Genomic DNA, 17,927 nt, shown 5'->3' with positions numbered 1-17,927 from the left:
AGTCCCTTGTTCTTCTTCCAGCCTCTCCATTTTCCTACTTCCTTTTGGTTCATACTGAGAAATTTACTGAGTCTTCCATAGTCCTGGCCCTAATCTATCCCACCTCCCCTGCAAAACCACAAAGTCTTCCCAAAGGGGGCATGATACAGATAAAGATCTTGGGATTCAAAGCCCTCCATCACCCAGAACAGATCCAACCCTATTTTCTTTTCCTTTCCAAGATGAATCCATCCTTTAGTGAGGAGGGTGCATCCCTCATCTGTAAACATGCCATCACCAGAAGTCAAAACTTGTTTGATTATTGAAATTCTACCCATCACATAGGAAGCCAAATACTCTCAACTCTGTGTTCAGACAGTGAAACATAACCATCTTCCTAGAGCGTGATTTGGCAACATTTTAAAATGTTTTTATTTTTGACACAGACATTTCCCCACTAGGAATTTATCCTAAGAAAATGACCAGAGGTGTGTAAAATATTTACACACCAAAACATCTATGCAAAAATTGAAGATTGAGTACAATCCATTCTAAATTACAGCTCTCCCATATTAAAGGCTTTGGGAAAATTACTTAACCTTTCTGAGCTTCAGTTTCCTCATCTGTAGACTGTGGATACTAACACCTTTCTCATTTGTCTTGAGAACTCAATAGGATAATGCATGTAAAGTGTTGTGTGCACTCATCAAAAGCACAGTCATAGCAATAATTGTAAAATGTACCCTACCCATCCTTCAGGACTTGACCCAGGTCTCAGCCAAAAGAAGTCAGTCCGGTTGAAAACCCTGTGGAGTTTCTTCTTCTCTCACATATGACTTTACATTATTCCTTAACTCTAAACTATTTTGTTCATGTGGCTGTTATCTTACTGGAGCACTGGCCCCTGAGGGCGGTGACCATGATCATCCATCCCAGCTCTATAAATATAGCAAAAACTGTAATACCTAAATGTCTCGTTCTGTGACAAGGACTTTTTATTTTAAGTTGTGAAACCAGTACTATAATTTTCTCCAGTTTGTAGGGGAAACTGAGGCTTTCAGAACTTAACTAATTTCCCCCAAAACGCAGACCTGGTAAGTAACAGAGCCAGGATTAAAGCAGAGAATGTCAAATTACAAAACCTGGTGCTTAGTCATTTTGCCATGCTTCTTCCTAGTAGATCTTAAAAAGTCACTGCTGAATGAAGACTATGTTAGTGCCTATGGCGAGGCTTAATGATGGCCCTTATCAATTCCCTTTAAAGGTCTTTGTATTTACCAACGTAGGTGTCTGACAGGCATCTACCAAACCATTTCCTCGTCTGTAAAAATGTGGACGAAAATGCAAGCACTATATAGTTGTTTTGATTTTTAAATGAGATGGTCCATGTTGAGGTTAATACAATGCTAGTTCAGTTCAGTTCAGTCGTTCAGTCATGTCCGACTCTTTGCAACCCCATCAATCGCAGCACGCCAGGCCTCCCTGTCCATCACAAACTCCCGGAGTTTACTCAAACTCGTGTCCGTCGAGTCGGTGATGCCATCCAGCCATCCCATCCTCTGTCGTCCCCTTCTCCTCCTGGCCCCAACCCCTCCCAGCATCAGGGTCTTTTCCAATGAGTCAGCACTTCGCATGAGGTGGCCAAAGTATTGGAGTTTCAGCTTCAGCATCAGTCCTTCTGATGAACACCCAGTACTGATCTCCTTTAGGATGGACTGGTTGGATCTCCTTGCAGTCCAAGGGACTCTCAAGGGTCTTCTCCAACACCACAGTTCAAAAGCATCAATTCTTCAGCACTCAGCTTTCTCCACAGTCCAACTCTCACATCCATACATGACCACTGGAAAAACCATAGCCTTGACTAGATGGACCTTTGTTGGCAAAGTAATGTCTCTGCTTTTTAAAATGCTATCTAGGTTGGTCATAACTTTCCTTCCAAGGAGTAAGCGTCTTTTAATTTCATGGCTGCAATCACCATCTGTAGTGATTTTGGAGCCCCAAAAATTTGGAAAACTCAGCAGTGGCCACAGGACTGGAAAAGGTCAGTTTTCATTCCAATCCCTAAGAAAGGCAATGCCAAAGAATGCTCAAACTACCGCACAATTGCACTCATCTCACACACTAGTAAAGTAATGCTCAAAATTCTCCAAGCCAGGCTTCAGCAATATGTGAACCGTGAACTTCCAAATTTCAAGCTGGTTTTCGAAAAGGCCGAGGAACCAGAGATCAAATTGCCAACATCTGCTGGATCATTGAAAAAGCAAAAGAGTACCAGAAAAACATCTATTTCTGCTTTATTGACTACGCCAAAGCCTTTGACTGTGTGGATCACAATAAACTGTGGAAAATTCTTCAAGAGATGGGAATACCAGACCACCTGACCTGCCTCTTGAGAAACCTATATGCAGGTCAGTAAGCAACAGTTAGAACTGGACATGGAACAACAGACTGGTTCCAAATAGGAAAAGGAGTACGTCAAGGTTGTATATTGTCACCTGCTTATTTAAGTTATATGAAGAGTACATCATGAGAAACGCTGGGCTGGAAGAAGCACAAGCTGGAATCAAGATTGCCAGGAGAAATATCAATAACCTCAGATATGCAGATGACACCACCCTTATGGTAGAAAGTGAAGAGGAACTAAAAAGCCTCTTGATGAAAGTGAAAGAGGAGAGTGAAAAAGTTGGCTTAAAGCTCAACATTTAGAAAACTAAGATCATGGCATCTGGTCCCATCACTTCATGGGAAATAGATGGGGAAACAGTGGAAACAGTGTCAGACTTTATTTTGGGGGTCTCCAAAAAAATACAGTGCTAAGTATGTAGTAAATAAATAGTAACTTTCTACTTTTTGGTTTTATTCACCTCACTCATTGATCTACAGGGACCAGTTGGGGGAAGATGGGTCACCATTTACTTATTTTGTGATTTGCGGCAGGGCGAACGTGGGGAGGCAGGGCCTCCTGGACGAGGGGACCGAGGGGAGCCTGGAGCCCCTGGACCAAAGGTCAGTTATTCTCACACTGGAAAACAACATTCTCAGTTTGGAAATGTATACCACTTACTTTTAGAACATGCAAGTAAAATAAAATTATTCAAGGGGTATCAAAACAACCCCAAATCACAAATAATTCATTGAAATGCATACCAATTTGTTATTTTCTAAAAGGGGTTTTACAGTTCAACTTTTCCAGTTTACTCTGTTCTATTCAGTCAATAAATTTAATAACACATCCAAATGTCAATGGGGAGGGACTATCACATTAACACATTACCACTCTAGGCATATTGAAACCTACTGAGTCCAGTGATTAGGACTCTGCAGAGGGCACAGGTTCAACCCCTAGTCAGGGAGCTAAGATCCCACAGGCTGAGAGACATGGCCAAAAACAAAAAAATCCCTGCATTTAAAAATATATATGTAAAACAAAAATAAACAAGCAAACAAAAACCTACTGAGGGAAATATGGGTCCAGACTGTGTTAGTTTCCATGGTAACTTGATGGTGTGTAACACCTTGAAAATATGAGAACTAAGGGTTTATTTGACTATTCAATCTATTCCTCTAAACTTCCTGCAAACTATGTGGTAACACTTTATTTTAATAACCCATCCTAGAGACATTGGGAAATGACCTCCTCTTTGATGAAAAGAAATTTATAAGCAAACACTTTTGAGACTACTGAGAATTATCTAGAGAACTCTTCCCATCCACCAATGGGTGGTCAGTCTTTAGAATTATGATGACATGAAGGTTGGTGAAGAGACCAGGGGTGAACTAATGGTGTGCTGATAATACTTATGTTCAGTGTTGCAACAGTTTACTTTATATAGAATTAAGGCAGTTAAAATAAAGTGTTTCCATTTTTCTTCATTATTCTGAGTCACTGCTAATTTCTTTTTTCTATTCTTATCTCCCTCTATCATTTTCTCTTTTCCATCTTCATATTCTTCTATAATAGGGGAAACAAGGTGAATCAGGAACTAGAGGCCCAAAAGGGTCAAAGGTCAGTAACCGGGTAACCATTTTAACATAACATGAGGCCACCAAGAGCTGTGCTTCTTGCCTTTTCCGCAGGAAAGTCATATTTTGGATTGAACTCTTTCGTACACTGGGATTGCCGTAATTTCATCCTTATGATGATATCTCAGGACAGTTGGTTTGTTTCATCTTGTTTTTGTGTTCCTGTGCTTCAGACCATTCTTTAAGAGAAAATGTACTTCCTGTTTCATAAATATAGCTTGTTTGGAAAAAATTAAGTACTTTACTTAGTTTACATTATGTGCAATATAATATTATTTTTTATCTCCTGGCTATCTTTGTGATAAATGTTCAAATATAGTTTGCTTTTAAGTCAGTTGACTCCCTTCATTGCATTAAAATTTCACCACCAATGGAAATTCTCTCCTTTATCAAATAATCTGTATACTATTAGCAGAATCATATTATTATTAATGAGTAGCATGGGAAATGGGGAAAGCAGAAAACAGATATAATTCTCCATTCAAGCAAATTTAATTATTATGGTCAGTGTTACTAGCATATTGTGGATAGAAAAAAATCATAATCCTTTTTACTGCTTATCTTCACTGGTCCTTATTCCAGTTTATAAGGATATGTAGAAAGATACAGAAAAATGCTTTGAATCCTGTTTAGTAAAAGAGCTCTGTAAATTTTAGGCTATTTCAAAGAACCCTCAGTTCTACACAGGTTCAAATATCTCCTCCAAATTTTCTGTTGAGATTTCCGAGACTTTCTGAAGTGTTCTTAGTGATGTATTCTGCAATTTGAGGCTTAGGTGATTCCTGGTGTCTGTCCAGGGGTAGGGGTGAGGTGGCAAAAACACTATAAATGGACATTTAAAGACTTTTCTTAGTACACTGGAAAAAAGAGAGAGAGCTAGGTTTGCCCAGCTCTTGACCTTCAGCCTAGCCACCCTAGTCTATCAGGCTGCTGCCCTCTTCAGCACTTCCTAAGTAGACAAGTTTTCCTTAGATACTTATCATCAGAGGGAGACCCACGGGGGACCTTTCCCTCCTAAATCTCCCAACACTGGGCTCCTGGTTGATCTCTCTCTCTTCCTTGTCCTGATTATCCACACTTTTTCTTCTTAGAGAACAGATAACCCATTAACTGGTTGGCTCTTTTCCCCCTTGCACCAAATCTCTTCACATAAAAGCAAGAACATGGCTCAATCTAGAGATTAAAGCTTAACTTTAGGTGTCTTAGAAGCCACTTGCTTTGCCTTTGAAGGTCCCTAGTAAACAATTAGTACTGTATGTATTGCTGTTTCAAGATACTCTGCCATCTGAAGGGGGAAATTTAATTCACTTTAAGGGGCATCTTAAAGAAGCGTTTGCCATGTCAGGGGTTATTGTATTTCATGTTGCTATTTGACATTTCAAAAGTTCATATTAAAGATGGCACTGAATGACAGTAAATACTTGGATTTAAATCCTTGGATTAAATACTTGGATATCAAATCCTTGGATTTGAGATATTTGGGGACTGTTGGCCTCACTACTAACTAACAAGGTTCTTTTTCTCTTTTCACTGGGGAAAGGGCGATCGTGGAGACAAAGGGGACTCTGGAGCCCTGGGACCAAGGGTGAGTGTGTCTCATCTACAGCTTCAGCCTCCAACAAGTCTAGATTTGAAGTGTGTGTCTATGTGGCTTTTCACAAGGCACTTGGATTACTAATACCCAATAATAGCACAGCAGGTAGACTACTGTGATTATTCCTGCTACCCCTCCCTTTCTCCCTATTTTTTATTGTAGTCACTAGGAGCACTGAGTTTGTAAATTTGGACACATGAGATAAGCTCCGCAAGAAGTTGTAAAGAACTCTGTCTACTTTCCCTCTGCTAAATGACCAGTAGCAAACCCACAGCCATCTAACAATAGAACTTTCCACTTTTCAATTAACTCAATTATAAAGAAAGAAATCATCCAAATTTTCAGAACCTTTTTAAAACACAAAGAATTAGGACATAACTAATGGAAATTCAGTGGCAGAGCTACTGAGTAGGGTAGACATCTTAAAAATATTTATTCCCTCCATATATATATATTAAAATATATATATGCACATGTATTTATTCCCTGTTTGATTCAATTTTAATGGAGTTCTATTCCTGTTGGAAAAGCAAGCGTTTCCTATAGTATAATGTTCTATCTTCTTAAAGAATTAGGAAGCAGTCTTTGTGGTGTGGATGAGAAAGATGTCAGGGGTTGCTTTAATAAATATAGATAAAGCCAGCAAAATTCTATCAGTCAAATCAGATTAGCCTACATATAATAATTTTCAGGGAGCAGTTTTTGATATTGAATCTTTTTTCTTTTTTATCTGATTTAATATCTTTAATATACCATAGAAGTAGTTTGCCTGCTTTGAAATAAGGACAAACTTTGAACATGATTTATTTATTTTAACATGTATTTGGGCCTCAATCGAGAATTGATGGTCAGAGAGAGCATGCGTGTTACTATTCCTGTTTCTGCCACAGTCCCTTCTCCATCCTAGCCTAATGTTCTCTTGGTTTATTTTTACATAGGGTCCACCTGGTCAGAAGGGAGATCCAGGAGCCACCGAAATCATAGACTACAATGGCAACCTCCACGAAGCCTTGCAGGCAAGTGACTGCTCCCCATCCTGACACAGACAGGGACACCGATGAGACCCGTGTAATGTATGGAAACATCACCTTCCACCTGCCTCAGATCTCAGAGGGTTCTACCACTCAAAGCACACCTTCTCCCTCATCTCTTGAACCCAGCTTCTTCTCCTTGGCCCAGTTTATCCTCTTTATTTCCTAGTGTTTTTCAATCCTTCCTTTTTATTTTTCTTATACCACCAGACATATTTAGTTTTACCTGGTTTAACTTATATTGGTTTTGTCTATCTTTGTCTCCTTTCTTGAAAAGTGAACTTAGCAAAACCATTAAGAGCCCTGTGGCTCTGGAGTTGGAGCTGCCTGGGTTCAGGTCTCTTGCTTATTAAGTGCATGAGCTAGAGCAAGTTATTTAGTTCTCCATGAAATGAGGACAATAATAGTATCTGCCTCAAAACATAAATAGGGTTGTTGTGAGAAGTAGATGACTAAATACTTGGAAACGTGCCTGGCACATGAGTCCCCTATGGTTGCTTCTTAATACTGCTACTTTGCAGTTCTTTTTCTTTCATCAAGTAAAAACACATAGATGGTAGTCAAGAGGGTTACTCTTCTGATTTTCCTAAATTATCACTATTTTGGTGACCCCAGTTTGTTCAGAACCCTCAGTGACCCCTTGCCTACTCTATCAAGTCTAAGCGTCTCCATCTGATGTTTAAGGCCCTATAACCCTGTCTTTTCTATACAGATGTTTTTATTTCTCCACAACATAGTTATCATATCTATAAAAATCGCTCTTTTCCTGGTTCTCTTTTTCCTTTCATTCATCCATCTAAATCCCCTTCAACTGTTCGCTGCTGCCACCCAGACGAGTTCCTCCTCTGAATCCTTTGAAATATTAGCAGTCAGGACCCAGTAGTTTAACATTTAACTCTTCTCCAAAATCCCCTAATTTACTTTAGTCCTGCCTCTTACCAAATTGTAAATTACTTGTTGATGGAAACCTTGTTGTGTGGTTATTTTGACTCCCACAATGTGTCCAACCCAGGTCTAGGGATGTAAATATTAAATAAAGTTATTGGTTGAATTAGTGATTATACTTAGTTCATAAGCACAATCTATTTCTCTGCTTGAAAGTCAAATTAGCTGTTTTAAATATTTTCCATTTTGTACTTGCTTGAATTTTTTCCCATCTATATGATTTCACTAGCATTATCAAATTATGGTAGATCTACTACACTTTTATGTGTCCTTTGTTACAACTGTCATTTTTAACCAGTAAAGCATTTATTACATAGTTTTTACAGAAGCTATCTTCAGCTAAGCCTATTTTTCATTTCTTTTTCTTCTTCTGGTAAAGCACAAAGAAAAGCATGCTTACTGCTTGGAGAAACATCCCTTGGGCAGTGTGTTCAGTCAACAGCTTGTGGTGTTTCTCACCACAAGTGGATTAAACTCAAGCAGTAGATTCTGGGCTCCTGTCAAGTTCTAGAACCTGCTTTCTAAAATTGCCCCCTGTTCCCCAGAAGTTGCTATCTGCGTGTATAAAGAAAGAAAAGAACAGGAAGTTTTGGTTACCTACTATGTTGTCAAGAGTTCTTACTTATAAAATGTAAGGACTCATTTTCAACTTTCTGAACAATATTGTCAGTTTCCCTTGAACTGCTTCCAGTGGCACCACAACTATTTTAACTACCTTTAAGAGGTATCCATTCTCTTATCTTCCAAGATATGCTCCAATATTTTTGACCATGGCCATTTTATGGAAAAATTGTGGAAGAGTTTTAAAGCCTTTCCATGAACAGAGCTTGGCATGAAGCAGACTACCCTTAGTCTAAAACCAAAATCTGCTTTGATTTGCCCTCTGTTATTAACTGGGTGTGTCCCTTTGGGGAAATCGCAAAATGTCTCTATTTCATTGATCTGATCTATAAAATAAAAATGTTTCTAAATGGATCTTTTTTGAGATCCATAAAATCTATATTATGCGTAGAGTTTTTTTTTTTTTAGGAGCTGAATATACTTTGTTGATGTGCCTGAATACACTGTACTTTTTAAAAAAATCTAATACCTACATCTTAATATGAAAGAAGAGATGTGCACTCACTTTCTTTTTTCACCTTGAGTTCTATATGACTGTAAGCCAGTCAGTATCCATCACAACCAACTAGTTCAGTTTATATCTCAATCCTCAGTCAGTCAGTTCAGTCTCTCAGTCGTGTCCGACTCTTTGTGACCCCATGGACTGCAGCACACCAGGCTTTCCTGTCCATCACCAACTCATGGAGCTTTCTCAAACTCATGGCCATCGAGTCAGTGATGCCATCCAACCCTCTCATCCTGTGTTGCCCCATTCTTCTCTTGCCTTCAATCTTTCCCAGCATCAGGGTCTTTTCCAATGAGTCAGTTCTTCACATCAGGTGGACAAAGTATTGGAGCTTCAACTTTAGCATCAGTCTTTTCAATGAATATTTAGGACTGTTTATTGTTACCTCTATTGAAAATTGTTACAGGCATACCTCCTTTTATTGTGCTTCACTTGAATGCAATTTGAAGATACTGCACTTTTTCTTTTTTTTTTTTACAAATTGAAAGTTTATGGCAACCCTGTGCCAAGCAAGTCTATTGGCTCCTTTTTTCCAGTAGCATTTACTCACTACATGTTTTTCTGCCACATTTTGGTAATTCTCACAATATTGCAAATTTGTTGATTTTGATTATATTTGTTATGGTGATCTGTGATTTTTTTTTCCCTGGCCCACCACGTGGCTTGCAGGATCTTAGTTCCCTGACCAAGGATCAAACCCCAGCCCACTGGACCACCAGGGAACTCCTTGTGATCAGTGATCTTTGATGTTACGGTTGCAAAAAGATTATGACTCTCTGAACATTCAGATGATAGTTAGCATTTTTTAGTGTTAAAGTATTTTTATTAAAGTATAGTTAATGTACAATGTTACATAAGTTACAGGTGAGCAATATACTGATTTGTCATTTTCAAAGGTTATAGTTATTATAAAATATTGGTTATTGTACAATATATCCTTGAGCTATAAAGTATTTTTCAATTAGGGTATGTATATTGTTCTTTAGACATAATGCTATTGCACACTTAATAGACCACATTACAGTTTAAACATAACTTTTACTTACACTGGTAAATCAAAAATTTGTATGACTTGCTTTATTGCAATATTCACTTTATTTCGGTGGTCTGAAACCCTAACCCACAATATCTCCAAGGTATGCCTGTATTTACATGGACATTTGTCATAAGTCATTTATTTTTTTTAAGGTGATTATGTTTCCACAATTAGCAGCAAAACCTTTTCATTTAAAAGCTCTTAAAAGCTCTAACTCAAGCTTTTAAAATTTCTCAACACCATATAAACTGAACCTGTTCTCTAGGGTAAATCAGAGGTGATTTTAAGCTTGCTTCATTATAAGACTTGAAAGAAAATAACCATTAATCCTAAAGAGATTCACATTAGCATCTCAGAGAATAAATCACCCAGCATCTTGCTAGCTTTCAACCAATTTACAGCTTTTCTATCTCATGCCTTCCATTTCACATCGCAGCTCAGTAGAGAATGACATGACTTTCTCCATCACTACCCAAAATTCTGGTTTTCAAATCATTACTGAAGTTCAGCAGAGAGCCCTGCTGAGTTTATGTCGTGTTAACTTAGAGGAACCACATACAAGAAATCCAAAGTGAGCCAACATATTTGCGAAGTCCTTGAGTGTCTACATACTGGTTCTTCAGGATGGCAGTAAAAATTATGTTTTTGAGAAGTTAGCTTAGTTTCCTGTCATTTGTTCTTCTGTTAACTGAGTGGAAACTACCCTGTATGATTTTTAGGTCTCACAGATATAGTTATTTAACAAAGTCATTTAAGCCCCATCTGTTCAATAGTTCAGTTTCCAATAATAATATTCTTTCATTTATGCAATTCATTATAAAACATGTTGTTATCCTTAAATTTAAAAAGAAGACAAACTAGTTTTGCATTTAGGTGGAAAATGAAGCATATATGGCACAGATTGGAAAACTTCTGAGAGTTCAAATTTTAAACTACCCCCCTTTCTAAGCTTTTCGGGATTCACTTTCTAGTTTAAAAAAAAAAAGAAAGAATTTTTAGTTGGAAGGCTATGGCAAGTAAATTATTTCTGCTCAGTAATTTTCTAATAGCCTTTAAAAAATGACTCATCTATATACAGGAGCTGAGAAGTAGCTTTCCCATAACCATAAACTAAACTCTTGCTCCAGGTGAATCCTTTAAGTATAAAATAAGTGGTATCTTATGTTACATATATATGATGGTATAAAAATCTGGACCTTGATTTTTTTATAACCTTGCCCCCAGTTTGTGGCCATTTTGCCTTTTACCTTAAAAGCGCTGGGTTGTTTTTTCCTACCCTGTTCTCTCTGAAGCTGTAATGACTATGACTGATTTTACCATAGAATACAAACTTGAACCATCTCTACATGTCCATAAATACATTGTTTCTAAGAAATGATGACACTATATCACTAAAAACTCAAGTGTCTGAAGTGAGATAGATGGATAATGTTAAAATTATTTTTTACAACACAATAAAAACAGCACCTTGAATTAGATCATGGAATGGAGTAACGGTTGGTGATGGACAGGGAAGCCTGGCATGGTGCAGTCCATGGGTCACAAAGAGTCGGACACAACTGAGCCACTTAACTGAACTGAACTGATGGAGTAGTGGAAGACAAAGGGATGGATATTCTGACTGATATTCACAAGTTCACATGTAATTGGACAGTGTTTTTTTCTAGGACCAGAGCTCCTAATAGAAAATGTTCTCCCCTCTAAAATCCCGTAAAAGTGGCACAGGGCTTCGGGGGCAGCTAAACCCGAGCATCACTAATACTGTCCGTGCTCCGCAACGAGAGAAGCCTCCGCAGTGAGAAGCCTCAACTAGCAAGTAGCCTCTGGTTGCTGCAACTAGGGAGAGCCTGTGCACCACAATGGAGACCAAGCTCAGTCAAAAATAAAGAATTCTTAAGAAAAAAAGCTTTTTTAAATCATCAAAAAAGAAAAGAAGAAAAGGCCTTACAGAAGTTTTTGTATAACACTTAGACTAGAAAATCTTAATGCAAAAACATTTTGTGGATTAGGAATTGGCTGTTTTAGAGATTCACACTTTGAGAGAACATATTTTGACCCAGTAGTCAAGCCCTTTGCTTTCAGAAACAAGGTGAATCCCATGTCAGTTCCTATCTTAGTCATGTCACAAACACACACACACACACTTAAGCTAATTATAATGCAACAAACAAGATACAATCTAAAAGACAAAAGCATGACTTATACAGTTAGATATTTCATTTTCTCTAATCAAGGTGCCCTAGAAATAGAGCTTTTATGAATAGCAAAGTTTCTTAGCTCACAGTTATGCTGACAAACCACAGGTGCATACTATTTTACTTCATAATTTAAGTCAAGTGAATTAAAATTTTGACATTTTCTTTCTCCTTTATCCACAGGGTTTTAAATAAAATTCTAAAAATAATTTGTAAAAAGAACCTTTACAATCTATGATATTCGTTCAAAAATAGGATATGTTCTCAGTTTCTTGTCAGTTCTTACCAAAACATAATCCAAAAGTTGCTTATTTCGGAAATGTATTACTGTACTTTGGCACACAATTAGGTAACTGTCTTTATCAATACATTTTCCCAACAGAGGATTACCACGTTAACAGTCACGGTAACTCCTATTGCATGATTTCTGTGGTTTGTGACTTTGTATTCAATGTTGATGCATGCCGGTCATAATGGTACTAATGTAGCCACTGTTTTTATCTGATAGTTAATATGTTTTCTTATGTCAATAACCTCTTACAACATTTGCCCCAGTTGAATCACTTTGTCTGCTTAGTTAAAAAAAAAGTCAAGAAAAAATTTATTGCTATTTTTCTTAAAAGTCTTTGGCCTTATCTCAATAATACAGCTTTGTTCTTTAGTGTTTGGAAAATTAAAGCATTTGTGGCGGGTGGGAGAAGTGTTTCTAGAAACAGAGGAAACATTAGGATGTTAATTCAACCCTGAAAGATGAATGTGGAACAGGGCAGCAATGATTTTATATTGTTTTACAAATCAGCTTGAGAGCATTATTTTAACCCAAATATGGTGGGTTTTGTGGGGGTTTTTTTTGCATATATGTAGGTAGTTTTTATAATTCTCTAACCAGTGAAATGTTTCCTCTTTTCAAATCAATACTGGAGGATATGTGATTATGATAGAAATTAGGGAAGTGTATCATGTGCTTATTATTTAAAGCATACATTTTAATACAGATAGTTGCTATCTTTTAAAACTTTGTCTTTTCTGGATTTAGGGTCCCCCTGGACCACCTGGACCTCAAGGACTGCAAGGGCCAAAGGTTATTCTTTGTTTTATTTGTTTCCATTTACTACATATGGTGCAGAGAATCCATATTAAATATATGTGTCTTTGAAAATCAGTCTTACGAAATACTGGAGGAGCTGAGATCAGCAATATTGCTTAAGAGAGGTGAAAATAGAAACTGAGTTCTGGACTGAAGGAAGAGGAATCAGAAAAAAATAAAAATTAGGAAAGACGTGAAATAAATAGAAATGGCATTAAATTTAGAAGGAGAACACTCAGAAAAACAGAGTATTAAGCAAAAGAGAAATAAGTTTTACAGAAATGGTAAGTGTAGAGAAATACCTAATGTGGTATATGGAAAAAAGGCAAATGTTTAAATAGAGAAGGATTGAAGGAAGATTTGCTCTGACATTAAAAAAGATCTTTATCTTCAATTCTTTTGTAATAAAAAGAACAAGAAAAGCTTCAGCATGACACATTCACAAATGATTATTTTAGAAACCATTTTCAGTCATGTTTACAACACTGTATACTGTATATATATTCAATTGTTCTGCCATCTAAACTTCATCTAATAAAACATACCAACTATAAACAGAAGGAACAAAATTACTTGATTATATCAAAAATTTGTTAATAGCATTAGCTTTTCCTCTCCAAACTAAAGCTTATTCAACCATGCTCAATCAGTTAACACATGGCCAGCAATTCTGTCTTTTCAGGACTGAACTACATATGTTGAAATATGACTTTGTCATTGGGTTTTTTGTAGGTGATTCAAGTGGTGTCAAAATCCATCTTTTGTTTGTGCCTCTTAAGGCAGTTTATTTGCAAAATCTATCACACACACACAAATGCACACATCAGTTTTTGTACTTTTCTCTTTCAAGATACTTAAAAACAGAAAGCTAGCACATAGAAACAATTACTTTTCTATTAGAAAAAGGAACACGGAGTAAAATATTACTAAGATCCTTGCCTATGTGGGATATATTTAGAACATAGACTCTAATTTCAAACAGATTTCATGTATAACATTAATGTAAGTTTGGGGATTTTTTACTTTTTATTTCTCCACCACATTCTGGTCCCTAAGAGATATAACACAAAAAAATGACCCAATAATATACAGCCTATGTTCCTGGTAAACAAGTTTGCCTGGATCCCTATTCTTTATTTTTTTTCTAGATTTGAACATTTAACATAATTCACTAAATTTACACACACAAAAAATTAAACTTTCTGGTTTAAATTACATAATTTATTTAAAATATTAATAGTATAGATTGTAATTTTTGTAATATAGATTATTTCAGTTATTTTAGAGACAAGAAAGATTTTTTAAAGAAATAGAACTTAAATAGTATGTGCATCTAGAGGTTCCTTAAAGAGATGATGACAATCATGACATACAGAGTAGTTTGTGTCATTAAATTAAAATAGTCTATCTCTTCTTTGATAAAATAAATTAATGAACTGTAGTCCCATTGCAGTATTTGATGTGCTATGCAAAAGTCGTTGGATCCCTGTTCTTTAATATCTTGGTGAGCTAGACTAGAAAATCTAAAAGAAAATCTGCAGATTCCTTTTTTCTCTTTGTAGAGTCAACCAAGGTCTGAGTTTTTGCTTTATCCCCTCACTTGACTAAGTCTCCAGAAGCAAAAGTGTCCTCAATGCTAAATGTGTGCCTTATTCTGTACAAACTTCAAAAAACTTGAGACTTGACTCTTCTTTATAGCTGAGGCCTGCTGAAGCCCAAAAGGACTTGACCCAAAAGAGGCAAGAAGGACTACCTAGTCAAGAAATCTATGTTGTTAAAATGTACATCCCCTGTGCTTTATAATTCAACTATTGATTTATTAATCATATCAATCAATAATTAATTGGTGGACCTCTATTCCATGATAAGTACTAATACCTAGTAAAGATAGGAGGATATGATAAGGGGTTTCAACAAGGAGCTCTCAGTTCAAAGATGGAGAAAGGAAAGTAAAGGCACAGTTATTAGTAAATAGAGTAAGTGCCTGGGGTAAGAAGCATATAGGAAGTGTGCTCTCTGCCTTGGGGTCAAGAATGACTTTGAACTGAAAGTGAAAGGCAACAGAAATTGTCAAATGAATGTCTAGACAAGTGGGGTGGGGATGGGGTTAGTCATCCGCCTTTACCTCTTACCTGCTACCCTTCCCACCTTGCTGGCACTCTGGCCCACCTCATAGACCTGACAATGATCTTGTAATTGGGATCCTGGGTTAGCTGATACAGTCTTTGATGCTTTCCATGAGTTCCCCTTGAGAAAGCTGGGATAATTGGAGTGAGATGTGCCTATGACCTGGAGTCAGCAAATGCAGTGTGAGTCAAATATAAAACTCATTCCGGCTCAGGACTCAGAGCCTCAGACTGAATGTGAACCAAGTCAATTAGTATTTCTCCTTTCTTTATCAAACAAGGGCTGTTTGACTTCTTATATATCAAATGTGCAAGCTAAGTTGCTTCAGTAGTGTCTGACTCTCTGCAACCCTGTGGACTGTGGCCCGCCTGGTTCCTCTGTTCATGGGATTCTCCAGGCAAGAATACTGGAGTGGGTTGCCATGCCCACCTCCAGGGGATCTTCCCAACCCAGGGAATCTCTATGTCTCCTGCATTGGCAGGTGGGTTCTTTACCACTAGCGCCACCTGGGAAGACCTATACATCAAATTACTTTACAAACTACATTTGGTGGGTGAAGGATAAATAATTCATGAATTGTATTTTTCTTTTAAACATTTGTGAGTCACATTTTGAAAGGAAAAGTGTAGCAACCATTATCCAACCCAGAGTGCTGACAGATATTCAGATTGCATGAAACTAGGGCTTAACCAGTTGCATCCAACCTCAGCAGACTTGATTGTGGCAGAATAAACTTTGCCACTGCCACAAAGAGCAGGGAATCTAGAATTTAAAGGAAAAAAAAAAGTTTTTTTCTTTTTTCATTTGTTTGTCATGCCTTCCTTTAACATTTGGAAGGATCAAATTTCACACTATGGCCAAACAGCTCTTAAAGTTTTTACCAGGGAAAGAAGCTCTAACCATTTCAATATTGTGGTTTATAACATCACCAAACAAGCCTTTCTAGAAAAACAGCCTCAAGTCAACTCCCTTGGAAATCTGTCTGTGAGGCAAGCCATTCACTCACTCCGAAGAACTGGTTTTACAAAGTTTCCATGGTGTGGAAATCAGAGATATTTATAATGAGATCCACCTAAATGACCCATTGATATAATATCTTGTATTTTCAAAGAATTTGGTTGTTCAGTATGTTTCTGATTGAAAGGTGACTGGACATTTGTTGTTTGAGTAAATCTCTAGCACATTGTTTAAATTTGTTTTTAATGGAACATCTTCAGTTAAGAAAAATAAATTCATATATCTGAGGTTTGTCAAGGGTTCTAATAAATCATACTATGAATAGTAACTTTAGTTCATTCCTAGCATAGTATAGGAAATTGAATTGATCCCAAAGTAATTTTATTCAGATTAAGATATTATCTGATTTATTATGTCCTTCAATGAGGCTTATCTGGAAATAGCACATTCACAATCATTATGAATTTGTATTCACTGTTCAAACAATGCCAGGTAAAATATTATAAATGTATGTGCCCTTGCATGTTATTTTTTCTTAAGTTAACTGCTATGTTTTTGCTCTTTTCTCAAATTTGAAAATAAGAGACATTATACAGATTGTTTAAGGAGAAAAAAATTAACTAATTGAGGCATATAGGTTGTTGCTATAGGATATGCTCTGCCATCAAATGATAGCAATTTTTTTAGCCTGAATCTCACATGAGGGTATAAAATTTTTTTTTAAATGCTGGATCTTAATTAGCTATGGATAAATATTATTATACATAATAGTAAAAAAATGTTATTTCACTTTGTGTAATGATGTGGTATGATGTAATAACATATTCAAGTTAGGATGCATTTGCTGAAAGGTAAATTGTACTGTTACCAACTAGCATCATTTTTTTGCATCATTTTTAGTGTAGTATGCTACCAATAATAAATAAGAAGCTAGCCATTAATTTTTATCTTAACAGGGAGAGCCAGGATCCCCGGGAGTCCCAGGAGTTGATGGAGAGCAGGTAATTTTCCAAGCTATATACTGTCATTTAAAGCATCATTATTAATTACCTTTTATTATAGGTTTGAAGACACTGTTGATATATAATATTCTCTTTTTTTTTTACCTTCTGTTCTAGAGACTACATTAGCTTTAAAAAGCAATTAGTTTTAAAGTAGACATTGCTTTTCTTTGTAGAGACATACCGGTTATAGGATACCTTAGATTTGTCTTAATAACTCTGATCAGTCTACCAATGACATATCCATGAATTTTTATTAGACTTGTAAGATCATTACCAATTTAGTAAGAATTATCTAATTCTTATCAGTGAATACAAATTAAGATTTAAATCTGTGACCATAGTTTCTACAAAACTAGATATTGCTTACACATGTTATTTCGATATTGTTTTATTTTCCCAAATAAAGATTACAGCTAATTTTCTAGATCATTAGAAAAGACAGAAACAAGCAGGACACTTGTAGCTTTGTAGAATATGAACAGTATCTCTGAGGGTTTCCCCCTAACACAGAGATTGGCAAACATTCTCTGTGAAGGACCAGAGAGCAAATGTTTTAGGCTTTACAGACCATATACATTCTCTATCAAATTTTTAAAATTTATTTTAAACATCCGGCCTGTACAAAAACAATTCCTGAGCTGAATTTGGCCCTGCGCCATGGTTTGCTCACCCCTGAAAGAAATGAATCTGACCAGGCGAATGTAGACAATATCCAATATTCAGAGAGTCTAATCACAAGAATTAGTTTCAAGATATCTGATGTTTCCTGGGCTTCCATAATTTACCCAAGAAATGACTAAAATCAAGATCATAAGAAACCAAG

General features: G+C 36.6%; 1 protein-coding gene across 1 annotated transcript in view; it reads left to right on the top strand.

Moving 5' to 3' along the window:
• COL25A1 (collagen type XXV alpha 1 chain) overlaps positions 1 to 17,927 on the top strand; it is a 503,516-nt gene that overhangs the window by 448,107 nt on the left and 37,482 nt on the right. The window contains exons 20-25 of the mRNA XM_070452267.1: positions 2,917 to 2,985; positions 5,543 to 5,587; positions 6,535 to 6,612; positions 12,312 to 12,335; positions 12,966 to 13,010; positions 17,057 to 17,101. Coding sequence (XP_070308368.1) covers positions 2,917 to 2,985; positions 5,543 to 5,587; positions 6,535 to 6,612; positions 12,312 to 12,335; positions 12,966 to 13,010; positions 17,057 to 17,101 — 306 coding nt within the window. The remainder of the gene's footprint in view (positions 1 to 2,916; positions 2,986 to 5,542; positions 5,588 to 6,534; positions 6,613 to 12,311; positions 12,336 to 12,965; positions 13,011 to 17,056; positions 17,102 to 17,927) is intronic.

Source organism: Odocoileus virginianus, chromosome 21, assembly GCF_023699985.2.
Source record: "Odocoileus virginianus isolate 20LAN1187 ecotype Illinois chromosome 21, Ovbor_1.2, whole genome shotgun sequence".
NCBI lineage: Eukaryota > Metazoa > Chordata > Mammalia > Artiodactyla > Cervidae > Odocoileus > Odocoileus virginianus.
This window is presented reverse-complemented; position numbering and strand designations above follow the sequence as displayed.